Below are 21,656 nucleotides of genomic sequence, written 5' to 3'. Positions count from 1 at the left end.
ACTGGTTTCTGGGTACTGGTCACGAGGCTTGAGACCTGGAAGGAAAAGGGAAGGATGGAGGTGGAGAAGGAGCTTGACTTGGCCCCTGAATCTGCACCCATCGGCTTTGGAAAGGCCCAGCCCAGACCCACCTCTGAGCCATGGGGCTGAACTCCACAGAGCTGAGGCTGGAGGACAAGCTCAAGGCTGGTCAGTGGAGGTGACATTGAGCTTGGGGCTTCGAAAACAGGAGGCAAGATACCCCAAGCTCTTAAGACTCTGCACTCACCCCACCAACCAAGTGCTGTGCTGTGCTAAGTGGCTTCAGTTGTGTCCGGCTCTGTGATTCCATGGACTGTAGCCCACCAGGCTCCTCTGTTCATGGGATTCTCCAGGCAAGAATACTGGAGTGGGTTGCCATTTCCTCCTCCAGGGGAACTTCCCGATACAGGGATCAAACCCCTGTCTCTTACATAGGGCCAAGAAACAATACCAAAGATGATGGGCCAAGAACCCAGGGCTGGAAGTCAGAAACAGTGCCCAGAGCCCAGCTGAGGGAAACCCAGATGTGTGCACACACCTCTCCCTGAGCCGTGGTGGCCACTGTCAGACGCCTAGGAGAAGGACAGCATGAGAGCCCAGACCAGAGACAAACCAGCCTAAGAAAGCTGCGTCCTAATGAGGGCCTTCCTGGGGCAGGAGAACAGGACAGAAGGGAGACCCAGCTGGCAGGACTCACCTGCTTACTTTGGCCGTGGTGACTCCGCCTGGTGGGCAGATCCTAAAGCCCTGGGTGGGGTGGGCTCAGCTGAGAGAGGCAGTGGCCGACAGCTGGGTGTGGGCTGCACGAACTGGTTCGCAGAAGCCAAGTCCTTACCTCTGCGTTAAGAGAGAGACTGCTTTCTCTTTGTTGATCTCAACGGCCAAGGGAAGGCACGGCCTTAGCAAAGTTGAAGTGGCAGTCACGATACTTGAATCCAGTCCTGTCGAAGGAGTTGTATACTACAAGCTCACAGGCTTACGAGTTTTGGTTTTTTGTTTTTTCTTAATTTTATCTTTGGCTGTGCTGAGTCTCTGATGCTGTGTGTGGGCTTTCTCTAGTTGTGATACATGGGCTTCTCACTCCAGTGGCTTCTCTTGTTATGAAGCACAGGCTATAGGGAGCTCAGGCTCAGCACATGGGCACACAGGCTTAGTTGTCCCATGGCATGTGGGATCTTCCCAGACCTGGGGTCGAACCCGGGTCTCTTGTGTCTCCTGCATTGGCAGGCGGGTTCTTTACCACTAGCACCACCCTCTTTCCATAGGACATATTCTAGAAGATCTAAATACACTCCCTGGAAGAAACAACACATCCCATCTTTTTTGAAAGATTTATTTTTAATTAAAAAATAAAAGTTATCTTAACATATCTGCATTGCAGCTTCAGGGATGGCAACTGAATCAAGCGAGAAAAACAAGGTTTATCAGTTCCTGGGTCACCTGACTACCTTATAATGGGTACAAAGGCACACGTGTCTTCAAACAAACTTTATTCTATTAACTCAAAACTCCCTTCCCCCAACTCTTATCTGCCCACCCTCACCGACCACCCCTCCCCCCCAAAAAAAACAACAATCAAAAACATTAAATTTTCTTTTAAAGCTACAGAAATAAGTGCTGAGTCAGCAAGGAACCTGGGCATGCTGCCCACTCCTCCATCTCTGCTTTGATGGCTAGCTGCTCCGAGGCTGGTCGGAGTGTCCCCCATCATGCCAGGGGGAGCTTGGACCTGGACAGCTCCACGGCGTCACCCCAACTGGGGCTGGCAGTTCCAAGGCACTGTGTCCCTTAGTCAAGGGCTTGTGTGGCTTAGGCAGCCTTTCAGGAAGAGCAGGCCAAGGCTAGCAAGTCTTCCTCAAAAGCTGGAGCTGAGAGCCGTGGGCAGGAGGGAGGGAGCCGGCCGTGGTCTTCTCCCCCAGGTCTCGGGCTCTTGGCAGCTTTCTTCTCCCTGGTCTCCCTGCCCTCTCTCTTTCCCTTCTTCCCAGTCTCCCCCTTCCCCTCGACCAAGAGTTTTATTTTAGCTTGATGGTGGGGGTTCCGGAGAGGCTACTGGCAACTCCTGGGCCTGGCCTGGGGACTCAGCCACCTCCACAGGGACAACGCGTGCCTTTGGTTTCTGCATATCACAGAGCCCCTCCAGGCTCTGGGAGGGCTCTAGGAGCTCCTGGCTGTGAACCTGACTGTTCAGCTTCTCTTCAGCTTCTATCTCTTCTGATGTGGGGATGGAGTTCTTCTTGGGACGACCTTTGGGTTTTGTGGGTGCTTCCTGTCCACCTTTAAGAACCTACGTAGGAGACAAATGAGATCAAATCTAAGAAATAACTTCTTCCCTCCACTTTCCCACTCCCCCATCTCTGAACCAGCGGTCCCCAACATTTTGGCACCAGGGATTGGTTTCGTGGAAGACAGTTTTTCCACAGACTGGGGAGGGGATGGTTTCAGGATGATAAAGGCACATTACATTTTATTGTGCACTTTATTTCTATTTTTATTGCATCAGCTCCACTTCAGATCATCAGGCATTAGATCCCAGGTTGGGCACCCCTGCTCTAAACCATTCCTTCCCGGCAATGAAGTTGCAAAGTTTGGCAAAAAATATTCTCCAGGAGTCACCTGCAGTCTACAAAGACAGCTTCATTCATGAAAGGTTCAATGTACTTTTAGTCAGGATCATTTCTATTAAATACAATGATCATAAATACATTAAAAATCCAACTTCAAAAATAGGGAAACAAGTGAAAATTAAAATATGAGTGTGACAGCAAGTTGATAAGTTAAAAGAAAAAAACAGTGTCACAAACAGGAAAATAAACACTCATATGTCTGTATAAAAGTGTAATTGGTACAGCTTTTTCAAAAGACAACCTGAGGATGCAAATCAAAAGTCTTAAAAAAAAATGTGCATAATGTTTGACACAGAAATTCTACTTCTAACAATTTAGCCTAAGGAAGTCATCAAAGATTGGGACAATGACTGATGTGCAAAAATGTTCATCACAAAAATGGCAACAACAGCCAGAAAAATACTCTACAGTTTCCACCATATAATTGAGTACATAATTATAGTATATGGCAAAGAGAGAAAACTTAACAACCATTACAATCATTATATAGGCGAACATATAATAACATGGGAAATATTAATATAGTTTTGTGAAAATGGGTTCTAAACCAGCATAATTTAATTTGGTGGCTAGACAACTACACATTACCCTGCTTGTAGTCTCAAGATCAAGGATAATTTCAATTCTTTTTTAATGTCTTTTTAAATTTTTCAACAATGATCATGTATTTCTGTAATCAGAAAAGGAAATATGAAACATATGGTTTTATGTTGTTTGAAGAAGCAGTAACACATAGGAGAGAGTGTGTTCTTGTTTTGAAAGTAGAATAACTAGATTAAACACCAACTGTGCCCCTTGTCTACTTTGTTTTTGGGAGAGTCCTTTAAAGACTCTGGGCCTCAGTTTCCTATTCTGTGAAAGAGCGATGCATGCGTGCGTGGTAAGTCACTTTAGTTGTGTCCAACTCTTTGCAACCCTATGGACTGTAGCCCAGCAACTCCTCTGTCCTTGAGATTCTCCAGGCAAGAATACTGGAGTGGGTTGCTGTGTTGTCCTCCAGGGGATCTTCCCGACCCAGGGATAGAACCTGGGTCTCCCGCGTTGCTGGCAGATTCTTTAGCATCTGAGCCACAGGGGAAGTCCAAGACTGAGGAATTTCCAGACTGTTCTCTTAAGGCAAGAGCACCATGTTATATTCCAATCAGCAGTATGTGAGGGCTCCAGTGCTCCACATCCTCTGCAAAACTCATTTTTTAAGGGCTGTTTTGATGTGAACCATTTTTAGAGCCTTTATTGAATTTGTTACAATATTGCTTCTGTTTTATGTTTTGTTTTGTTTTGGCCTCAAAGTATGTAGGATCTTAGTTCCCCAGCCAGGGATCAAACCTGTATTCCTTGCATCGGAAGGTTAAATCTTAACCACTGGACCAGAGGGAAGTCCCAGTACTTGTTACTACCTGTCTTTTTCATTCCAGCCATCCTAGCTGTTGTGAAGTTGCTTTTCATTGTGGTTTTGATTTGTACAACCCTGATAATTATTGAAGTTCATCATCTTTTCATGTGCTTATGGGCCAGTTGTATATCTTCCTTGCAGAAGTGTCTATTCAAATCCTTTGCCCATTTAAAAATGCGGTTGTCCTTTTTAATTACTGAGTTATGAGTTCTCTATTAATACTAATACATTGGATGAAAGCCCCTTATCAGATAGAAGATTTACAAATATATTCTTCTGTTCTGTGTTGCCTTTTCAAGTCATTTCTAAAAATGTTTATTTATTTATTGGCTTCATTGCTCCTTGGCATGGGGGATATTATCAGTTCCCTGATCAAGGATTGAACCCATATCCCCTACATTGCATGGCAGATTCTTAACCCCTGGCAAATTAAGAAGGGAAGTCCCACCTTTGCACTTTGTTGATGATGTCCTTCAGCAGAACAAAAGTTTTTAATTTTCATGAAGTGCAATTTTTGTTGCTATTGCTTGTGCTTTTGGTGTCTTATCTAAAAAGGTTTTGCCTAACCTAGGGTCATAAGCATTTACTCCAAAAGAAAATGTTTTCTTCTAAGAATTTCATAGTTCTTTTTTCCTTTTTTAATATGTAAATTTAATTGGAGGAAAATTGCTTTAAAATATTGTGTTATTTCTGCCATATATCAGCATAAATCAGCAACAGATATATGTATGTCCCCTCCCTCTGAGTTTCATAACTTTTTTTAAATTTAATTTTTTATTGAAGGATAATTGCTTTATAGAATTTTGTTGTTTTCTGTCAAACCTCATCATGAATCAGCCATAGGAGTTTCATAGTTTTAATGTTTAGTTAGGTTTATGATTCCTTTTGAGTTAACTTTTGCTTATGGTATAAGGAAAACCATAAATTTGCACTAAACACCTCCATTTAGCTGGGCATCTACTCAGCCACTGTACTTTCAATCCAAACAGCTAACACAGAGATATGAAGGGGACTTCTAACAAGATAGAGATGCTGACAGAATCAACCTCTGGGGAAAAGAGGTCTCTATATTCCTTTTCATATGTCAGTATCTGATTTTGGTTTCACTGTGAGCGCAGGCTGTTGAAAGCACCCAAATGTGCCAAGATGAAATTGACGTGTTGAAAGCAGCTCCACTCAGTATGAAAGAGGTTATACAAAATCGAGTTGCCCCACGTAGTAATCAAGTTATAAAAGAGCAGGTCTAAGGAAGCCACCTAATTGGCAAAAGAAAGTCCAGCCCAGCAATTAGGGAACACCACCCACACAGCTTGGCTAGACCCCACCTGGCTGTTTTCCTACAGCATGAAAAAAAAAAAAATCAAAACAATCAGACCATTTTCTAAATGGAATAAAACATTCCAGCACAAGCAATAATTAGGACATAACTACACTCTTGGCTGCTTTCTGCACCTGACCTCTGGCCTCTGCCTCCCAGCACACCTGAGACATGCAATTATCTCGCAACCACCCCATGCTAAGACTACACACTCACGTGCACTCTGCGGCCCTTCTCTCAGGACCCCTCCTCCCTAGGCATCCCTGGAGCCAATTTACTTTCCTTCGTCCAGAGAGGCCAGGCAACCCATTGCACGTGAGGTCACACGCCTCTGGGAAAAACACCCAGCACACCACCTACTTTTATTAACCTGGCCCGCTGGCAGCCTTCCTCCAAACTCTAAAACTAGACTCTCCTGTGCCCTCCTGCTGGGGATGTCAGGACCTTCCTTCTCCACCTGCACAGGTGGGCGGGGGACGGGCACATTGATGGGAGGGCCCGGCTGTCAGCGCAGAGAGAAACCTTCTACCTCCCTCACTTTTCAGGCAGAAGTGGCTTGTCATGGTGGAAAAGCAACCCAAGGCAGAGCTGGGATTTGAATACAAAACCTCGATTGCCTGAATCTAACACTCTTATTGGTATTTCATTGCACGTAATGTGCAAGGGAAGGATTCAACTGATATTTCTACCACATTTATCTTACCGACCTCCTAACCTCCCAGCAGATCCTAGGCCATGGACTCATTATCCCATTGCCTTTTTGTTCCCTTTCTCTATCTGCTGCTCTATGGGAATGAGAGCCATGCTGTTGTCTAGTTGCTTCAGTCATGTCTGACTCTTTGCGACCCCATGGATTGTAGCCCACCAGGCTCCTCTGTCCATGGGATTTCCCAGGCAAGAATACTGGTGTGGGTTGCCATTTCCTTCTCCAGGGGATCTTCCTGAACCAGGGATTGAACCCGCATCTTCTGCATTGGCAGGTAAATTCTTTACCATGGAGCCACCAGGGAAGTCCAGAGAGCCATGTAACTGATGCTATTTCTCTGAAGTTGAGACATTCACCATCTCCAGCACAGATGTTCCCCCAGCTCACTGTTTAGCAGATTTTCTGCCAGAAGATGGGATGTTCCACTCAACTCAATCCTGAATGCTAAAGCACCAACTGACCGGGGAAGGCTTGCAGGTGGGGAGGATGCAGAAAAACACCTGACTGTCTTAACCAGCATCCCGGAAACTTGCAGAATTCATTTTCAGGTTATCTCTCCTGGCCTCCAAAAGTTGAGATTTTCTATAGACATGAATTTTGTGAATGGGTAAAGAATTAAAAACAAACAAAAAAAAAACACTGAGATGAACAGCAGCTAACACTTCTTGACTGTATCCTATGGGGCAGACACTGTTCTGGGTCCTACAGGGATTGGCTCAGATTAGCTCACTGACCTCATCTGCATCCCTGTAAGGTGGACATCAGGCATTTACTGATGAGGAAACAGGCGCTTGCCCACGATTACATAGGTAGAAACCGGTAGCAGTTACACAGAATTGTTGACCAGCTGGAGACTTTTGGTGCACAAGATGACCACTGGGCATGGTACGTGGCCCACCCAGCTCTGTGACTGGGAGAGGAAGGGACCACCCATCTGGACCCTCTCACAGAACAGAACCCTACTTTGGAGATGAAAAGTACCCCTGAATGATGAGGTACTTCTGGCCCGCTACGAAGCCTGCTGGGCCCTACTGGAACCCAAGCCAAGCAGAAACGGAAGGGAGGGTGCAGATCCCACCAAACGTGGGAGACCACATTTACCCAACCTGCCACAGGTTCTACACGCTGACCGGTAAAAACTAGTCAGAGATGCTATCTCGGTTCTGGCAGCATGCGAGTAACTCTGAGAAGCGAATGCTCTTTTTCCAGTTCCAGTGAGATTACTTGCCTTGAGACATCTTTATTACTCAATTATTCTTTTCTTTCCCAGTCCTTGAAGAGGCAGCCTTGAAAGTTTTACCAGGGGAAACTATGAAGCAATCAGGATCCCAACAATGCCTTGCTGTTTTGAGAAAGTCAGAACGTGACCCACACCTGAGCCACCTTGTTCTCCTCTTCACTCCAGCTGTTCTGAGGTCCCTGCAGTGCCCCTGTGTACTTCTGTTCCTTCCTTCAGCCTTTGACACCCTTCCAAACTTCATCTGGCAGGTGTCTATTCATCCATTAAACCCAGCTTAGATGGCACCCCTTCCAGGAAGCCCTCCCTTCTCCTACTGATGCTGAACCTTTTATTTCCTTCCAGTGTTGCCCTGATCACTCTGAATAATGAGCGACTTACAGGTCAGCTACCTCCACTGACTGAGTACCTTTTTTGAATTTTTTTTTAATGGATGGCCTGGTATCTTACTCATTGGAAAAGACCTTGATGCTGGGAAAGAGTGAAGGTAGGAGGAGAAGGGGGCAAGAGCAGATGATATGGTTGAATGGTGTCACCAACATAATGGGCGTGAATTTGAGCAAACTATGGGAGATAGTGAAGGACAGGGAAGCCTGGTGTGCTGCAGTCCACAGGGTCGCAAAGAGTAGGACACAACTTAGCAACTCAACAACAACAACAACTGGTGTCTTATAGCCACATCTCTACTGCCTGGTGAAAAGTCACTGCTCATAAGGTGAAATTTCTGGAAGGGGCCTGCCTTCGGTTGGCTTGTGGACTGCTCGGAGATTTAAATCTGTGCAGTTACTTCCATTTTGTTTTCTACGACATTGATAACTATCGACACACGGCCTGCAGCGGTGCCAGCCGTGCAGAGGCTGGTGGAAAACAGCTGACGTCAGTGGCAGGGGCACACGTGTTCCCCACGGGCACTGGGCGGTGCTGGCAGGGCTGGCGGGCTGTCAGTGCCTCCATCGTTTGAGTCACGAAAAGATCGCTGATAACCAACTCAAACAATGCCTCTGCCACTCAGGAGACATCAATTTTGATGACGATGATGGGACGGGGAAGGAGGTGGGTGGTGGAACTTGCACAAAAAGCAGTGAAGAGACTTGCCCAAAACCAACCAGGGAGGGGCACGCCGGGAAACACAGCCCAGTGTTTCCAGGTCCCAGATCTGGTTCCCTTAGAGATCAGTCCCCTAAAAGGCTCCATGGGTGTCTGAGCATTCTAGAAGTTGGGGAGCAACAACATGTTTAATCGAATCTTATTTATCTTTCCATTTCAATTTCTCCCTGCAAGCTGTCCCAATATTTCACTTCTCCTCTGGACTCTTGCTTGTGTGTGCTCAGTCATGTCTGACTCTTTGCGACCCCATGGACCGTAGCCCACCAGGCTCCTCTGCCCATGGAATTTTCCAGGAAAGAACACTGGACTTGGTTGCCATTTCTTCCTCCAGGGTATCTTCCTGACCCTGGGATCAAACCTACATCTCTTATGTCTCCTGCACTGGCAGGCTCATTCTTTACCACTAGCACCATCTGGAAGCCTGTTAGCAGGCAATAGCAAGAACCAAAGTTTTCAGAGAAAAAAATACATATATTGGATAAAAACACAAAATGGAGAAAACTCAAATCTATTACCCATTATCAAAAAGTGCCTATTAACTCTTTTTGTTTCTGAAAACTAGGTAGCTGGTGCAGGGGAAGGAGGTCTTAGTTATTTGGTCATTGTAGAAAATTCATACTCCAGCCCTTGAGACACCAAGGCTTGTGACCAGATGGCCTAGCAATTAGGACATCATGCAGGCAGGCCTGAGATGCTCGGTCCACAGGATAGGAGAGGGGGCCAGAGACCCAGCGAGAACATGGAAAGGCCTGGGTCAGAGGTTTCTTCCCACTCTCTTCCCAACTCTCCTGTTTTCTCTGGGCTTTGACCCTTGGAATTTTCAAAACTGGAAGTGAGACAACTGCTTTGGAAAATCTGGATTTAACTGTTGCTTTTTTTTGAATAAGAAAAAGAGAGGGCTAAGCCATTATGAAATGAGGTCCTTAAAATGTAGAGATGTTTCTTTTTTAAAGAGCTGTTTACACTAATTTGTTGTTGTTCAGTCACTAAGTCATGTCCAACTTTGTGCAACTCCATGGATTGCAGCACTCCAGGCTTCCCTTTCCTTCAGCATCTCCCAGAGTTTGATCAAATTCATATCCATTGAGTCAGTGATGCTATGTAACTATCTCATCTTCAGCTGCCCTTTCTCCATTTGCCTTCAGTCTTTCCCAGCATCAGGGTCTTTTCCAAAGAGCCAGCTCTTCACATCAGGTGGCCAAAGTATTGGAGTTTCAGCTTTAGCATCAGTCATTCCAGTGAATATTCAAGACTGATTTCCTTTAGGACTGACTGGTTTGATCCCCTTGCAGTCCAAGGGACTCTCAAGAGTCTTCTCCAGCACCACAATTCTAAAGCCTCAGTTCTTTGGCGCTCTGCCTTCTTTATGGTCCAGCTCTTATATCTGTACATGGCTACTGAAAAAACGATAGCTTTGACTATGTGGACCTTTGTCGGCAAAGTGTTATCTCTGCTTTTTAATATGCTGTCTAGGGAGAAGGCAATGGCACCCCACTCCAGTACTCTTGCCTGGAAAATCCCATGGACAGAGGATCCTGGCAAGCTGCAGTCCATGGGGTGGCTGAGAGTCGGACATGACTGAGTGACTTCACTTTCACTTTTCACTTTCATGCATTGGAGAAGGAAATGGCAACCCACTCCAGTGTTCTTGCCTGGAGAATCCCAGGGACAGGGGAGCCTGGTGGGCTGCCGTCTATGGGGTCGCACAGAGTCGGACATGACTGAACTGACTTAGCAGCAGCAGCAGCAGGTTTTTCATAGCTTTCCTTCCAAGGAGCAAGCGTCTTTTAATTTCATGGCTACAGCCACTGTCCACAGTGATTTTGGAGCCCAAGAAAATAAAATCTGTCACTGCTTCCACATTTTCCCCTTCTATTGCTATATAAATTCATTTAAAAACCAAATAGGGAACAACTCATCTGTAAGGCACTAGAGTGGTATTTGGGAAATCAGAGTCACTATACCATATGCATCAGAGGAACCTGGGTGCTAGTTAACACTCCCTGCCTTGGGCCAGCAAAGCAGAATCTTAGGAAGGGCCTTGAGTTCTGCATTCATACCTGCCACCCAGGTTCCTCTGATGCCCACTAGAGTTGAGAATTCTACAAGAGCAGGTGCACCCTACATGTCCTCTAAAAAACAGAGAGGACTGACTTCTATTCTTAGCTATTGGTGGGAGTGGGAAGGAAGTTCTTTGAAAAGGCTAGCTGCTGCTGCTGCTAAGTCACTTTAGTCATGTCCGACTCTGAGCGACCCCAGAGACAGCAGCCCACCAGGCCCTGCCGTCCCTGGGATTCTCCAGGCAAGAACACTGGAATGGGTTGCCATTTCCTCCTCCAATGCATGAAAGTGAAAAGGGAAAGTGAAGTCGCTCAGTCGTGTCCGACTCTTAGCGACCCCATGGACTGCAGCCTACCAGGCTCCTCCGTCCGTGGGATTTTAGGTGGGGTTAAAAGCAGCAACAGACAAGTCTGGAGGCTTCCTTTTTATTTCCAATGAAACTGTGAAAAAGAATATCCCTCTGGTCAGGAAATCCAGGTCAGAAAGAATTGCTCATCCTTTTGTTCAAACGGCCTCCCTCCCAGCCAGCATGGTAAAAGGCCTTCCAGTCTCTGGAGCTCAATCCACCAAAGGGTCCTTCCTGCCTTCTTGCCAGCCCTGTAGTAAGAATTCTTCCGATCATGATGGGCCCATGGTTAAGACTTATTCTCTTTCTTACCATTTTTTTCCATTTCATCCTGCGGTTCTGGTACCAGGTCTTCACCTGCAGTTGAGTGAGTCCCAGAGACTGGGCCAAGTCCAACCTAGAAGGCACGAGAGACAGGGGGATGATGAGGAAGAGGGGAAGGCCTGTTACCAACACGTGGACCTCCCCATTAAACCAGTTCCTCCCAAAGAGCTCTGCTTCCCTTCCCAGAATCCTATGGAGGAAACTGTGAAGCTAAAAAATAGATGCCCAAGCCTAAGAACTGTCTACATGGAACCTGAAAGGAATTTCTGAACCTTCACTGCAAAGTCCTCTCCCTGACCCGACAGACTCTTTACTCTGATCCTGTATAAAATGAAGGCTCTGACCCCAAATCCAAACTGGGGAGGAAAGGTAAAGTCCCATTTTTCCGGGTGATAAGCCTCCTGCCACCCCCACCCCCGACCCCTGCTATCTCTACAAACCCCCTTGAAGGTTGCTTCCTCTGCACAGGTCACGTCTCAACCAGGGAGCTCTGAGTTCTCGCTGGTCTCTGCTTCTCATGAGTTATTTCTGCCTCCCTTACTCCACTGCTTCCTTCATAATCACAAACGTGCTTACCGCATTCTAAATCAAGAACGAGGGCTCAAAAATACGTTTTGACAGGTTGACTCATCTTTCATCCCTGCCCTCAACTGTTACGGATTCCAAAAGGAACATTACATCCGTCCCCTTCCTGCTCCCCATTCCATGGCCAAGCGTGGTCCTACATTTCTCTGTAGCCTGCAGAGCCACCAGCCTGGGCCAAGGGACTTGGGTACACAGCCTCAGCTGCACCCAAGCTTCCCTGGGGCTTCCTTGGTAGCTCATCTGGTAAAGAATCCGCCTGCAATGCAGGAGACCTGGGTTCGATCCCTGGGTTGGAAGATCCCACAGAGGAGGGCATGGCAATCCACTCCAGTATTCTTGCCCCATGGACAGAGGAGCCTGGCCAGCTACAGTCCATGGGGTCACAAAGAATAGGACACGACTGAGCGACTAAGCACAGCACCTCAGCTTCAACTTTCTCTACTTGAGGAGTAACAAGCGACACCTCACCATCAGGAAGACCAGTGGTACAGGAGTGAAGGCTCCAGGTGTGGCTCCTGGCATGCCAGGTACCCTTCTCAGACCCCCTGCTTGGACCAGAGTGCCCAATTCAATCTCCAATAAGAAAAACCATTTTCCTTCAAGGACTTCAGCTCCTGGCTTCAATCCCCATTCACACCTATCTGCTTGCCCAGTAAAAGGGCTACTGTAAGCTGACAGTTTTATTGAAAGTCATTAACAGACTGAAGCCAGTAAATTCCTTGTGCTAGCAGTCCTTAGCCTCCCCACTAATGAAGCCCTGCAGCCCAGGTGTGTGTGCGTTCAATCGTGTCCGACTCAGTGACCCCATGGACTGTAGCCCACCAAGCTCCTCTGTCCATAGAATTTTCCAGGCAAGAATACTGGAGTGGGTTGCCATTTCCTTCTCCAGGGGATCTTCCCGATCCAGGGATTGAATCTGCGCCTTTTGCATCTCCTGCATTAGCAGGTGGATTCTTTACCACTGGCACCACTTGGGAAGCCCAAGAAGCACATATGAGAATCTAAACTTTTTTTATTAAGGTAGACATAAATTTGCATAAGTGAAAACAAGATCAGTTTTTCTCACTTTTTTGGAAAATTTTTAAATTTAAAAACTGTTATTTATGTTAATGTGATAGGTCTAATATTGTTATCCTGTAATGAGTAACTAAATATTTTTAAACTTTCTCAACTTTAATACTCAATTTGGTAAATATCAATAGTTTAACCAACAAAAGTTTTCTGGGGGGTGGGGCTCAAAAATTTTTAGGAATGTAAAAGGGTCCCAAGACCAAACCCTTTGAGAACTGCTAATGCAAAGCACCTAACAATGCCTGTCACCCAGCGGGTACACTATAAACAAGTGTTATTAACAACCATATAGCAGTTTACGGTATCTCTGGATAGCTTTTTGGGGGGCATAGGTAAATTTTGCATCGTAGCCTTTCTGGCCACAATTTGGCATCCCAGGTAGCTATTCATTTAAACACCAAGAGCCCAGGGGGGCCATCCCACGGGTCTCCCAGACCTCCCTGGAGGCAGAGGGCTTCCCCCCTCTCCATAGCCTTCCTGGCCAGTTCACCTAAGGCCGTCAGGTGCATCAGTGAATGGAAGGATCAGTTCACAGCTCTGCCACAGCATTGGCAAACCAGGATGAGCTCACTTGGGAAAAATGCACTCCTGACTCATGCTGGCCCCAGAAACACACTTCGCTGTCATCAGCTCTCTCTCATTACCTGCCGCCGTTACAGATTCTCACTTCCCTGTGCAAATTCGCTTCAATGGGGTCACCTAGGAGACTGGAGAAACAAACACAGGGGAAGAGGGTGTGCGCCGTGGGAGGAGGCGTGCTCATGGCCCCGGTCACGTACGAGGTGAGGAACAGCTGGTGGGGCAGCTTGGGCGGCAGCCTCCACGCCAGCCAGATGGTCCTCTTCTGCAGGCAAGTGAATCAAGCTCACCTGAGAGGTGCCTGGGCAGGTAGCAGGAAGCCCCAGGAGGTTGATTTGGAACTAACATTTCTGCTAAAAAAAAAATTCTAACTTCTAAAATAAGCCTAGAATGTCATCTTGAGTGTGCTGATTCATAAATCCAGATGCCCACTCCACCTCCTGTACTCCACGTGTGTTGAGTGCAGGAGGTGCTTCGTTACACCAGGGAGCATCAGAATAGCAGAACACCGTGTGTGTGTGTGTGTGTGTGTGTGTGTGCGCGCGCGCGCGTGAGTGTGCTTAGTCACTTAATTGTATTCAACACTTTGCGACCCTATGGACTGTAGCCAGCCAGGCTCCCCTGTCCATGGGATTTTCCAGGCAAGAATACTGGAGTGGGTACCCATTCCCTTCTCCAGGGCATCTTCTTGACCCAGGGATCGAATCCAGGTCTCCTTCATTGCAGGCAGATTCTTTACCATCTGAGCCACCAGGGAAGCCCCAGAGATCTCATCTATTAATCCCCAAACCACAGACCTGCCTCCATCCTCTGCCTGAAGGTGCCCCAAATTGCACATGTCCAAAACAGAATGCACTCTTTCCTCACCAAACTCACTCTGCCCTCTGCCTTCCAGCTTCAGTTAATGCTTGTCCCTCTTTCCCTGGTGGCCCAGGCAGGAGCCACAGAATTCTCAGCTGTCTGCCTCACGCCAATGGAAATTCTGTTGTTCTGGCTTCACAACAGGTCTCAGATCTATTCTCTCGTCTCTGTTCCCACTGTCTCCACCTTAATTCTTTTCAATGACCTTCCCTGGACTCTGTCCACCTGCTTTCCCTGCTCGATCTCTTCTCACTCTTCCCTCTCTGTTACGTATGGTGCTACCAATATGAAGATTCCGATATGTAAATCTCGGGACTTCCCTGCTAGTCCAGTGGTTAAAACTCCATGCTCCCCATGCAGGGGGCCCAAGTTTGATTCCCGATCAAGGAGCTAAAATCCCACATGCTATAGGGCATGGCCTAAGTTTTTTTTAATAAATAAAAAATGAAAAAAATAAAACGTAAATCTGGCCACAACACTCGCAGCTCTTCACAGCTACTGACACACAGCCTGCACAACAAAGTCCACATCTTTTGGTCAGACATACAGGGTCCTTCTCATCTCTGCAGCCTCACTCCCCCCACACACCACCCCCCAACTCCTGGAGCTGGAGACATCTATCACCTGCAGAGCACTCAGCATGCCCAGCAGCACATCTGTGCCTTTCGCACGTTATTCCCTCTGTGGGATCTCCCTCCTGGGATCAAAGTGCTTCTGAAGTGCTACGTCCTCTGAGAAGGCTTCCCAGCTGCCACCAGATACACTCAGCAATACTTTTGTGCTCCTGGAGCCCTCAGGAACATGTTGGCATCCACACCCCAAGTCGTGATGTGGTTACTGCAGCCACATCCTTCCCCGTGACCTCCTCTAGAGCAAGTCTCTTGTCTGCTATCTTCTGGACCCATAATCCCTGCCACAATGCCTTGCACACAGCTGCTGGGAGCTCAACTAACTGAATCAGTAAACAAATTCCCTTTTAATCAATGACTTGCAAGCTCCTCTCTCAAATTTTTATCGAGCAGCTAATAAACAGCTTGAAATGCATTTGAGTTTCCTTTCCTTCTCTTTAATAGGGTCAGACCTGAAATAGACAAGGCAGTAAGCAAAGAAAGAGCAAAAGTACCTTGAAAATCCTTCCAATAAACAGGGTCACACATTAGGCCAGTCATTCCAGAGTGAGTTTGAAAGAACAAGGTAGAACATACACTCTTGCGGCATATTTCTTTGCTAAGATGCTAAATTAAAGAAAGTGGGGAGGTACTGAAGCCTCTGAGTAAAGCAGGGGTCATAGCCACCCTCACTGAGATCTCAAAAGGGTTTAAAGAAGAGACCTTCATCCAGGTCCTCCTTGGTCTCAGCCAAATGGTTCTGACTTGGTACCTGTCAAGTTCATCAGGACATCTGACAGCTCCACAGCCCCATTAATCCAGGCTGCCATGCAGAAGCCAGGTGTGCCTGCTAAGCCAGTTGGGGGTTGGAGGGTAGGCAGAAGCCTGGGAAGATCATGGACCTCAATTCCAGGTCTAGTCCCAGTGCATCTGATCCTAAGTGTCAGTGGTTTTAAACACCAAACCTGTTTCCCAGCTGAGCGCCTGGGCAACCATTTGCTAAGCTTTACCATGCTTGTTGTATGGTAAACAAGCTTGCTGGGCTTCCCTTGTGGCTCAGCTGGTAAATAATCTGCCTGCAATGCGGGAGACCTGGGTTCAATCCCTGGGTTGGGAAGATCCCCTGGAGAAGGGAAGGACTACCTACTCTAGTATTCTGCTGGAGAATTCCATGGACTGTATAGTCCATGGGGTCACAAAGAGTCGGACACAACTTTCACTTTCACCATGCTTGTTGTACTGCAGTAGTTAACATACAGAGATGCAGTGAGGAGTAAAAATTCAGCATCAGGCAGGCTTCTGGGACTAAGTATGATGAATTCAGGTGAGCTATGTGTGTGCTTAATGGCTCAGTCGTGTCTGACTCTTCTGCAACCCCATGGACTATAATTAGCCCACCAGGTTCCTCTGTCTGTGGAATTTTCCAGGCAATGATACTGGAGTGAGTTGACCATTTCCTACTCCAGGGGATTTTCCCCACCCAGGGATCAAACCTGGGTCTCTTGCATCTCCTGCACTGGCAGACAGATTCTTTACCACTGCACCACCTAGGAAGCACTCAGGTGGGCTGGCTTTTGTTTAACCAAGGCTGAGATTACTTGAGCTGAGCCATGGACAGACTCCTGCCCTAGTGTCCTGCACAAACCCTAGAACAGTCCTTGTGGCCCTCCATGCCACATTGAGAGCAAAAGGAGTCTCCCTTCTCAAGGGCCTTTCCTGGAACAGTCCCTTCCCCGTGTCCTCACCTGTCTGGGGTGGACAAGTACTTCTGCTTCTGGAATTTCTTCTCCAGGCCCATGAGCTGCAGCTCGGTGAAGATGGTGCGGCTCCGGCGGGGCTTTTTCTGCCGGGGCGTGGGCTGTTCCGTCTCAGACTCGCTGCTCCCGTGGTTCTCGCCTGGGGCCTCCGCAGAGGCAGCTTCAGTGGCCGGGTGGCGGGACAGAACCTGGGCGATTCCCGGGGTGGTGGGGACCAGATGGGAGATGACCGTGGGCTGTCGGGTGATCACCGAGAGGAGAGGATATGCCCGGAGGGAAGTGGGGCCTGGAAGACAAACAGGGAGGCGAGTCACATGGGGCGGGGCAGGGGCAGGGAGAGAAAGGGGGCCAGAGATCCCAGAGGACCCCACAGTGAGACCCGTCTGCCTGGCAGGGCCTCCTGTTCACAACCGGGTATAAATGGGGAAGGCTGGGCGGACAGAACACATGCAGGTTAGATCAGCCTAATGGGTGAGAACATTCAAGTCTTACAGGACAAAGAAGAGGGTCCCAAAATCCCTCTGGTTTTAAATGACTCTTTCCTCATCTCTTCCTTTAGAATCTTTAAATTCTGGTTTCACAGATATGGGTCAATGACACAGCAGATAGAAGGAAGTAGTCAGATAAAGCAAGGAACTGAAGACTTAAGGAATCTGAAATAGATTCGTAATATACAAAGTACCTGAGAACCACCTCCGGTCTTTATAAAAAATACATGGTTCTAAGTATAAATTCTTCCTGGGAAGTCTACAAACATTGAATCAAAACATTTTTCGGAGGTAGAAAGATGCTTAAAAGTTACTTCAACTCCCTCATTTCAGAGACAAGAAAACAGTTCTGGCCAGAAAGGCTAAAGGACTTAGACGGTGTCACAGAGCTAGAAACAAGCACATTTAGGAGTCAAACTAGGTTCTTCTGGCTTGAACTACGGGGCAGTTACCACACCATGAATCACATAGATGCATCATTTAGAAAAGAGGGGCCCAAAAGATTTTAATTCACATGAAAATTCAGATCTGTTATAGTGGCTGCCTCCAGCTCTATGTTAAGGAGGATTCTCAGGCTGGGTCAGAGTCCAGCTGATGGAAGAGAGCTGGGGTTGATTAGCAATGTCTGCCCCAGGGTGTGCTGGGGTCGTGAGGTGTGGTAGTTCCCAGACAGTTCTGTGCCTCTTCTGAATTTTAAGAGAGGAGACCTTTCCTGTCCAAAAATATGTTTTCTCTTTTGTTGACTGAAAAGAATTGTACAACCTAAAAGTTGAGAGTTATGTTTTATATTTTAGGGACTTTCTTAAGACATGAAGCCCAGGAGCATCTTTGCAGACAGCTCCAAGGGACTGCTCTGAAGAGGTAAGGGAGGAGCCAGGATATATAGGAATATTTGCAACAAAGACTAGGTGGTCACAACATCAAAGGATTACTATTAACTAAAGAAAACCATGGACAGACCTAGAGACTGTCGTACAGTGTGAAGTAAGTCAGAAAGAGAGAAACAAATATCCTATAAGATCACTTATATGTGGAATCTTGAAAAATGGTACAGATGAACTTAAATTTCCAGAGTATGAATAGAGACACAGACGTAGAGAATAAATGCATGGACAACAAGGGGGAAGGGTTGGTGGGATGAACTGGGATATTGGGATTGATATACATACACTACTATGTATAAAATACATAACTAATGAGAACCGGCTGTATAGTACAAGGAGCTCCACTCAGTCCTTTATGATGACCTAAATGGGAAGGAAATCCAAAAAAGAGCGGATATATGTATACATATGGGTGATTCTTTTTGCTGTACAGCCAAAACTAACACAACATTGTAAAGCAACTATACTCCAATAAAAGTTTTAAAAAGAGAAGGAGAGAGAAAACACAGACATCCCAAGTTAATGGATTTAGCACTTTTCCGCACAAGAGAAGAACAAATCTGGACTCACTAAAGTCATTCCTTTGATATGCACCTCAGCTATCTGGGGCCAGTATAGCTGAGCCCTTCCTTCTTCTCCTGAGCCCCCTCGGGGTGCACCACTGGGGGCAGCTGCAGTGGTCAAGGGTAGTGAGCAGCCTGCAGCCTGTTGGTCTCCCTCCTGAGTTCCCTCAGGCTCACCAAGGGGCGGGGGTAGTGGCTGAGGGCTGAGTGGCTTGAGGGCTGCACCATTTCTTATTTGCTGATACTTTTAAGGCTCAAGTGAAAAAGCCCTTCCTTTCCATTATTCCATAGAACTGTGTTTAACATGTCACTATCACTACCTATGGAAATCATTTTATCCCTCTGGGCCTCAGTTTTATCAGCTGTAAAGTGAGTAAAAGGAGATAATTTCGAAGAATTCTTCAAGCTCTTATATGGGGCTTCCTCAGCGGCTCAGATGGTAAAAAAAAAAAATCTGCCTGCAATGCTGGAGACCCAGGTTCAATCTCTGGGTTGGGAAGATCCTCTGGAGAAGGGAATGGTTACCCACTCCAGTATTCTTGCCTGGAGAATCCCATGGATAGAGGATACAAGACTGAGCCACTAACACGTTCACTTGTTCACTTTCATACTAATGTCATGAAAGCACCTTTCATCCTGAGCCCATCTTGATATATGACGAAAACAGGAAGTTCTGGGGTGCCCTTTGGGACTCAGCCCAGCCCCAACAACTCACTACAAGAGCAAGGCGAATATCTGAGCCAGATAACACTCACACTTGTTTAGTGTTCACAAAAGCTCCTGCGTGCTGTGTGTATGCTCTCTCCTCTAGGCTGGCATTTCTCTTCTTACTCATCTCCATGCTTCTGTTTTTAGACCCCAGTCACAACCACGAAAACAGGTAACTTCTCCTGTTCTTTGACCACATGTCTGATAAGACCCAGTAGAAACCACAAAGTTGTTAAACAATAAATCATCAAGGGCTACTATTTCCAATAACTATCCAGACAAGGCTAACACTTAAGGTTTTCTTCTTTCTTTTAAAGAAAAGAATCTGGGAATGATATTTTATAATAAGAAAAAGTAGGATACCTTGTACAGTGGTTTTGTATCTGTATACATTATGAAATGCTGCTTCTTCAAAAAGAAACGATCTAAAAGCTTCTTATACTACTATTTTTAAAAAATTGTTTATTTATTTATGGCTGCACTGAGTCTTTGTTACTATGAAGACTTTCTCTCGTTGCAGTGAGCAGGGGTTGCTTTTCCTGGTAGCAGGCAGGCTTCTCATTGCAGTGGCTCCTCCTATTGCTAGGCAAAAGCTCTAGATGCACGGGCTTCAGCAGCTGTGGCACACGGGCTTAGTTGCTTTGAGGCATGTGGAATCTTCCTGGACCAGGGATCAAACCTGTGTCCCCTGAATTGGCAAGAGGATTCTTCACCACTGGACCACCAGCAAAATTCACTACTTTGTTTCTCATTACCAATGTAACACAAGTTGTTATAAAAGAACTTTAAAATAATCGGAAATATATAAAATAAAGGTCTCCCCTCTCAGTTTTCAACCCCAAATCTTAGAGGTAAACTTCCATAACTGCCCCTGTGTATACACAAACATGGACTTCCCAGGTGGCGCTGGTGGTAAAGACCCGCCTGCCAGTTCAGGAGACTTAAGAGACATGGGTTCCATACCTGAGTCAGGAAGATCCCCTGAAGGAAGGCCTGGCACTCCATTATTCTTGCCCACTCCATTATTCTTGCCTGGAGAATTCCATGGACAGAGAAGCCTGGCAGGCTACAGTCCATAGATTAGGGCTGCACAGAGTCAGTCATGACTGAAGTGGCTTAGCATGCACATATTCACAAATATACATAAGTTCTAAATCTAATAATGTATATTCTAATCTACTGAAACCCATAGTTACAAAGTGTTTATTTGGTAAAATATAGACGTGTCACTTTATTTTTTCTAAACAGATAGCCAACAATTCTCCAAATCTGACTAGTCCATTACTTAAAGTATCAGCTTTGAGACATTAAGTTCCTAAAGAAATGAAGTTGGGAATTTCTGTTTATCAGAATTCTGAGAGTCTACTGGGGAATTTTAGTCACCATAAGTATGAGAGCTTCCTGCTTTGTAGACAAGCAGCCAAACTAGGACAAGAACCACCCTTCTCAAGGGCTGCCCTCTATTAGTATGGTTATAAACAGGTGTAGAGCTGCTACAGGAGGGCGGTGGGTGTGCAGGAGGAGGTGGGGTTGGGGAGGCTAGAGTTAGGAAACCGGGTGGAACAGAAAGGGGCAGATTTTGAGGGGGCTGCCGAGAGTCTGCACTTTGGGGAGAGTGAAGACTACTTTGAGAGGATTTCTGAAAAACATTTTAGGGGTGTACTGGGTAAAATCCTTGAATATATTCCTTTAAAAAATACTAAAGATCTTCATGCTCAAGGCTTCTGTAATCAGATTTCAGTTGTCATTGAGTAGAATTCTACAGATACACTGGGTCCTATGGGGCCTTAGAAATAGATGGATTACTTTATATATACATGTATCTGTTTCTGGACTCTACTGAACTAATATATGATCCTGTTATAAGACCATTCCACTTTTATTATTGTGGGGTATTGGGGAGTTTTATTATAGAACAAATTTTCCCTTTTTATTCTTTCTATAAAACTTTTTTGGCTATTGTCATTAATTAATTTTTTCAGTTGAATTTTAGAATCAACTTGTTAGTCTCTAAAAAAGCAAATCCTACTAAAAATGTATTAGACTTCCCCTGACCTTACAGATTACTGCTGCTACTGCTAAGTAACTTCAGTCGTGTCCGACTCTGTGCGACCCCATAGACGGCAGCCCACCAGGCTCCTCTGTCCCTGGGATTCTCCAGGCAAGAACACTGGAGTGGGTTGCCATTTCCTTCTCCAATGCATGAAAGTGAAAAGTGAAAGTGAAGTCAGTCATGTCCAACTCGTAGCGACCCCATGGGCAGCCTACCAGGCTCCTCCGTCCATGGGATTTTCCAGGCAAGAGTACTGGAGTGGGGTGCCATTGGGAAAAATTATTCTTTTGACAATCCTGGTCTCTATAGGCTGAAAGCAATTATGGGTATTTAAAAATGGCTTTTGGAGATTTATAATATTT

The 21,656-nt window shown here is 46.3% G+C and overlaps 1 protein-coding gene across 1 annotated transcript in view; it reads right to left on the bottom strand.

The window, feature by feature from the left end:
* Window positions 1-1,340: 1,340 nt before the first annotated feature.
* BARX2 (BARX homeobox 2) overlaps window positions 1,341-21,656 on the bottom strand; it is an 82,168-nt gene continuing 61,852 nt past the window's right edge. The window contains 3 exon segments of the mRNA NM_001101266.1: window positions 1,341-2,305; window positions 11,126-11,210; window positions 16,587-16,884. Of these exon segments, the coding sequence (NP_001094736.1) occupies window positions 2,039-2,305; window positions 11,126-11,210; window positions 16,587-16,884 (650 nt within the window). The 3' untranslated portion in view covers window positions 1,341-2,038.

Source organism: Bos taurus, chromosome 29, assembly GCF_002263795.3.
Source record: "Bos taurus isolate L1 Dominette 01449 registration number 42190680 breed Hereford chromosome 29, ARS-UCD2.0, whole genome shotgun sequence".
NCBI classification, from domain to species: Eukaryota; Metazoa; Chordata; class Mammalia; order Artiodactyla; family Bovidae; genus Bos; species Bos taurus.
The sequence above is the reverse complement of the archived record's forward strand: the minus strand, read 5'-3'. Positions and strand labels throughout refer to the sequence as shown.